The sequence below is a fragment of the Amphibalanus amphitrite genome, unplaced genomic scaffold (assembly GCF_019059575.1).
Source record: "Amphibalanus amphitrite isolate SeventyFive unplaced genomic scaffold, NRLGWU_Aamphi_draft 000142F_arrow, whole genome shotgun sequence".
Taxonomy (NCBI): domain Eukaryota; kingdom Metazoa; phylum Arthropoda; class Thecostraca; order Balanomorpha; family Balanidae; genus Amphibalanus; species Amphibalanus amphitrite.
In genome coordinates this window covers 91,501-97,500 of record NW_024881637.1, presented here as the reverse complement: position 1 = coordinate 97,500, position 6,000 = coordinate 91,501, and the positions used below count along the sequence as shown (strand labels likewise).

Below are 6,000 nucleotides of genomic sequence, written 5' to 3'. Positions count from 1 at the left end.
ATTGTTGCAATATCTCGGTAACTACTTGGCCGATTGCGCTGAAAGTTGGCATGTAGGTAGGCACCCACTAGGCACTGCATATCCATGTGCCAGAGTTGGGGTGCTGCTGCACGTGCGCACGTGCAGGGGTCGTTTCCAGATCTCGAGAACGGCTCGACCGATTGCGCTCAAATTTGGTACACAGTTAGGGACCGGTAGTAGGGTGCCGTGCACAAGTCAGTTGGGACCCATTTTGCACGTGCGCACGTGCAGGGTGCCGCTTCCAGATCTCGAGAACGGCTGGGCCGATTGTGCCCAAATTCGGCACATCGCTAGAGACCGGTTAGTAGGGTGCCGTGCACAAGTCAGTTGGAGGTACCCCCTCGCAATTTCGCACGTGCAAGGCCCACCCTCTCGCTCGCTCCGTTAGTCGCCCCAAAAGGCGTTATACTGGTAAATATCATATTTGGTGTAGAAAGTGGATAACGCGTTTTCCTCGGGTGTCAGCTGGAGAACTCTTTTCCAGCCGTCCAAATGTCTACATAGGTGTCTTCACGCCGCCTGGCGTCGTTTGCGGGCTGAGCAGCTCCAGACGCTGCCTTTCTAGCTGTTCTCTGCCGTTTCCGCTACTGTCGACCGCAGCCCAGAGGCTGTTGGTGTCCCGGGGAGCCTCGGCTCAAGGCTCGGCGCCGCCGTTCCGCTGCCGCGCGGTGTCCGGTCGGATGTTGTCGAGTGGGCGGAGTCCCGGTGTAGGGGAGAGTGGGGCACATTCGTGCAAAAATGGATAAATCCATATATCTGTTCGTCGGTTAGTGCAATAGCAAAATTGTTGATTGTAGTATGGAAAGGAACTATTGCAGATATTTTTCCTCTCTAAAACTTATCCTCTAACGTTACCGCTTCTATGAGAAAAATGACTTTTAATAACTCTGAACGTTTGCACGAAACTGCCCCAGGTATGGGGCACATTCGTGCATAGGGTGGGACACTTCCGTGCACCCTGCAAAATTGGAGGAATTACCGGGCATTGCCAGAAATTTACCAAAAGAAATTGGCAGGGGGTCATTTTACTTGATTCCTTTCCACAAGAATGCATTGCACAACATATGTAGAAAGAATGGGCTGGCCAACAAGAGTGTGCCAACCGCCGGCCATCGACCCGCCTCCGTGACCTCTCCAAGGTCACGTGAATTACTTGTCACGACGTCGCAAGCAGCCGAGACTGAGTCAGGCGAGCGTCACTACTACAGATAAAGTCAAAAATCGCAAAAACGAAAAAAATATGCAGGAATGTGCCCCTAGGCAGTGCGTGCACGAACCTGCCCCACAACGTTATTTGTAATATAATTCAAAATTTCTTATTGAAAAAATGACAGTTTTTTAACAAAGAAGTTTGCAGCAGTTCCGTGAATAAAGTGAGCTTCTTCGGACCCAATTTTGAAAAGTTGAACCACATTTCCGAGTCAGGATCACGAAAATGGATGATATGAGAAAAGTTTGGAAAGCCCACGAATATGACAAATTTGCGTTTTTATCAAGCATGACATCAGGTACAGTGTTGTCTTCTACAGTAAACGAAGGGCGGCAATGATAGACATATTTTCATAATTTACCTTTAGCTCGTGCAGTCACTCGTGTTCCCATTAACTGCTGAAAACGAATGTGCCCCATGCACGAATGTGCCCCACTCTCCCCTATCGGTGACCGGACCGTCCGTCCCCAGGTACGACCACGAGCGGGCGCGGGAGGAGCGCGAGCTGCTGGACCGGCCCGACGGCGGCCAGGCGACGTTTGTGCAGAAGCAGATGCGCGCCGCCGCCGGCCGCGGCACCGTCGAGGACCGGCTCAAGTCGAACCGCTACAACATCCAGCGCTCGGCCGCCGCCATGGACAAGAGTTTCGTGCGCCGCTGACGGCGGCCGCGCAGGTCAGCCGCGGACTCAGCCCCCCTCCCCTCCCCTCCCCGCCGACTGTCCGGACTGGGACCGAGGTACCTGGGGCTGGTCCAGCTGGCTCCCCCGGGCTGAACAGTGTACCTGCGACTGGTGTGTTTTGTAGCACCACTTGTTTTGCTCCCTCAGACTGGGAGTCTAATAGTGTGATCGGATCCCCGCAGACTCGTTGGCGCCAGGGCAGCAGGCCCGCCGAGAAATACCCTCCGTGGACTGTGCGATTATTTTATTAGGGTGAGACATTGTCTCAGTCGAGACAGGGCTCGCCTTGACTGAGCTGGCTGTTAGGCGCACTGGTGCGCCGCGATATACTGCACATCAATGTCAATACAAACACGTATTTTTATGTATTCCAGCGTAAAACAACAAACCCGATACAGGAAGCATATGCGAGCTTCGGCGCCCTGACACGTTCCGAGACCCGGTTACTGATACACTGAGACACAGATGGCTAGTTGAGATATCAGAGTGGCATCTCTTTATACTGTGATGTTCATTGGGTCCTTAAAGCGTCATTCTTCAGTTGGCTACATCCAACCTATTTGCAACCGTACGATTATTTGGAGCAGCTTTTAGAACCGAGCCGGGCCTGTGCTACCATACCAGCGCCGCTACCTAGATAACTACGCATAACGACCCTTCTGGGGCCAGACATCACTGCCGGCCACGCTCAAAACGCAACAACAAACATGCCTATTTGGAGCATCTCCTCTCCCTAGCGTAGCAACGTGTATATCTATATAAACACATCGATAATCTACCACCGGCAAAATAGCAACACATGTACACTGAGATCTGATTGGCATTTGTCGTATAATATGTGGCGCTAAGCTACAAATATGCATTTGTCAGCACTGAACATCACAGCGGCGCAGGCGCGTTAACTGAGCATATGGCGGGAGCGCTGACCAGCGGTGCCGGCTCCGCGTGCCGGCTGTCCGGACGGAGTGCGCCGCTGGGCTCCGCCACACTAAACGACCCAGTCACCCGAGTAACTGGCTGCGGCTCTATGCCACGACATCGATAACAGGGCGTGTAACGGTGATCGCACAGGAATCAGGGAAGCGACTCGCACGCTGACCTGGTCGGGTCTAAGAGCTGCACAGCGGGCGTGGTTCGAACCTCTGCTGTGGCTAATTCGCAGCGAGTGTCGCCCCTGGTGGTCCTGCCGAGGGGTAGGGGCGGGTAATCGCCCCCGGTCCCTGTGGCGCCCTCTGCCGTGGACGGCGCCACCGTCTCGGCTGAGCGCTCCGCTCCCCGGCTCACAGCACCGTCTCCAGCTCCGCGATCTCGACCGAGGCCGGCCTGGAAATGGTCAGCGGCGGTCAGATGGTCCACCGCTACCTCCTTCAGGCCAGGAGCATGACTGGGTTCAAATACCAGCAACCGATAGCTGGGTTCACCTCCGGTCCTGACCCCGTCCCTCACCTCCGGCGCTGGCCCCATTCCACACCTCCGGCGCTGGCCCCATTCCCCACCTCCGCCCCTTAGGCCGCCCCCGCCCCTCACCTCCGGCCCTGTCGGCCGCCCCCGCCCCTCACCTCCGGCCCTGTCGGCCGCACCGTCGCTCACCTCTGCTGCACCCGGTGGGCGGCGTACGAGTCCGGGTGGGGTCGGATAAACTCAGCCGACTGCTGGGTGTACATGTGGTGCCGCACGGCGCTGGGCAGGCCCCACTCGGGCCGGCGCGCCACGGGAGCCCTGCGGCAGCGGCCCGGCCGAGGGGGGGAGGTCAGTCCCGGAGGAACCCAGGGTCAGTCTTAGAGGGATATGGGGTTAGTCTGAGGGGGCACAGGGTCAGTTGTAGAGGGACCCATGAAAGGTCATGGTCTGGGTCGCTCATACCCGGTTGAATGCCTGAATGCCACTGGGTTGGCGTGTGTCTCTGCGTGCGTATGTGTGTCTGTGAGTGTATGAGACGGCGGGCAGTGGCGCGGTAGGAAGTGGAGGCTTGAAGCTGCAGTGGGCTGGTCGTGTACACATACGGTGACCGTAACACGGCGGCGCTACACTCTTTTATCTATCTTTCCTTGCATTTTGCAAACATGCAAGCCATGGATCGCACTAGTTCAGGCCTATCTTAACCCGCGCACCGACGGGGGGCGGATATCCCCCCCCCCCCCCGAGGTTTCTCGTAGATAGTGGGAAAAGCGCGGCGCGTATCGCCGCGAAATATCGTACGATTATTCCCTCATCAATTTTATACATGGTGTGCAAGTTTGAACCTCCTAACTTTAAAGGTCAGGTCACCAGGTCACTTTGAATGACCCAACCTCAAGTGACTTTTTTGCAAATTTGTCACCGTGCCAGAGCTACAGTAGATGTCGGAGGCCTTTGAAAGTCGCAGGATGTTATAAGGTCATCATTAGCTACAATTTGTATGTCTCGGAATTTTGATATCGATGACCTAAGGTCAGGTCAATTTCTCGACCTCCCCATTATAATTATGTCGATGGGGGAAAAATCAACTCCCTGTTTTTACCACTAAAACGAGTCGGAATAGCCCCATAAACCATACATGACTTCATATACGATCAACCTTCACTGCCTTGAGATCTGTTTTGCTGTTGGGCACCTGTAAGGTCATGTGACGTCATCAAAGGTCACCAAAGGTTTTTTGCCAATAACTCCGTACAGGAACAAGATACAGCCGCGCGGATGGTCTCATTGTGTTCAGCTCGTCAAGGCGCATCGAATGATATACATGATGACCTCTAGGTCACGTGACCTGAGGTCAACCTTTGACCTTGACCTTTCGAGGTCAACATATATATCATTCGATGCAAATTGACGAGAGGATGACGATGATGCCCTTAGTTTGTTCCTATCTTGACTAGTTCGAAAGTTATTCGAGAAAAATTATCTCCATATCTAGCGCCGCCATTTTGACTTTTTTGACCCCTGTGATGTCATCTTTGACCTGACCTGAAAATGACCCTAGTAAAAATTGTAGACCTTGTCCATGCGTATCCCATGCCGTTTACCGCTTGTCGCTATATTGCTTCGTTCTCGAGATCTCTGGGGGGAGTGGTCATCCCCCCGTCGGTTTTAATTTGGCGCAGACCCCTGTCGTTACGCGGGTTAACCCTCGCCGGCAGGGGTGCGGGAACTACGTTCAGACTGGGGGGCACACCATAATTGAGATCAACCTAGGGTACCCTCAAATCTAGTTTTCTCACCGGTTTTAGGCCACTTATTTTTCATCCCTTGGCTTTTTCAACAAAAAAGAAAACATTTGCAAAAAAAGGTGTGGTATTCCGTCTCAAAGCTGTGGGGGCGCCTCAGAGTTGGGGGGGGGGAAGCTTGAAGCTGCCCCAACTGCCCCCCCCCCCCCCCCCCCGGCTCCCGCGCCTATGCTCGCCGGCCGAGGGGGGCGGCTGTGACTCGTGACCTGGGAGCGCTGACCTGACCTTGACCCGTGGTCAACATCTGAACTTGACCTCACCTGAACAAAAATTATACCATTCGACGCGCCTGAGCAAGGCGAACACGATGATGCCAAAATCGCGGTTTTGTGACCGTTTTTGCGAAGTTATTCACCAAAAACGGAACCGTACCTTGGGGCACCTGACCTGACCTCAGAGGTCACCGGTTGACCTGAGACCTTAAAATCGGGTACCAGTCGCTGCGTCTCGTGACGACACACGCTCATTTTTCCGCGACGTTCTAGCCCCACTCAGGGGCGAAACGGCGAGAGGGGTCCGGGGTCGTACCCCCTCCCCCCCTCGGTTGGGGCGTATGTAGAAAACCAGTATGTCCGGCGAGGGTTAGTAGGGCTTGCTGCGTATGCTCCAGTCAAAGGTACCGTTCGTTTGGACAATGCCGCATTGAACCGGGACAATTTTGGTCCGGCGAGGGCTAAGCAAATAAATAAATGCTTGCTCAACGTATCCTTACTCGACGATTATGTTAAATCCTGCGATTGAATGCATTTGTCGGATTTTTAATAGGTGTCGTTTTCCTAGACTCAGGCCCGCTTCCAAGTTCAAATCAATGGGGAAAGAATGCAACTGCACGTCTATCGCGCGAAAGCTTCTATAAGTGTTCTCGAGCGTCGCAAGTTATATGC

At 54.2% G+C, this 6,000-nt stretch overlaps 2 protein-coding genes across 11 annotated transcripts in view; one reads left to right on the top strand and one right to left on the bottom strand.

Annotated features, from left to right (window-relative positions):
• Nucleotides 1-2,281, top strand: part of LOC122382538 (pre-mRNA-splicing factor CWC25 homolog) — a 6,118-nt gene extending 3,837 nt beyond the window's left edge. For all 6 annotated transcript variants that reach the window (XM_043368013.1, XM_043368011.1, XM_043368007.1 and 3 more), the window contains exon 4: nt 1,703-2,281. In XM_043368013.1, the coding sequence (XP_043223948.1) occupies nt 1,703-1,892 (190 nt within the window). In that variant the 3' untranslated portion in view covers nt 1,893-2,281. The remainder of the gene's footprint in view (nt 1-1,702) is intronic.
• Nucleotides 2,143-6,000, bottom strand: part of LOC122382537 (glutamate receptor ionotropic, NMDA 2B-like) — an 82,986-nt gene continuing 79,128 nt past the window's right edge. For all 5 annotated transcript variants that reach the window (XM_043368004.1, XM_043368002.1, XM_043368006.1 and 2 more), the window contains 2 exons: nt 3,504-3,632; nt 2,143-3,236 (listed from right to left, as the gene is read on the bottom strand). In XM_043368004.1, the coding sequence (XP_043223939.1) occupies nt 3,194-3,236; nt 3,504-3,632 (172 nt within the window). In that variant the 3' untranslated portion in view covers nt 2,143-3,193. The remainder of the gene's footprint in view (nt 3,237-3,503; nt 3,633-6,000) is intronic.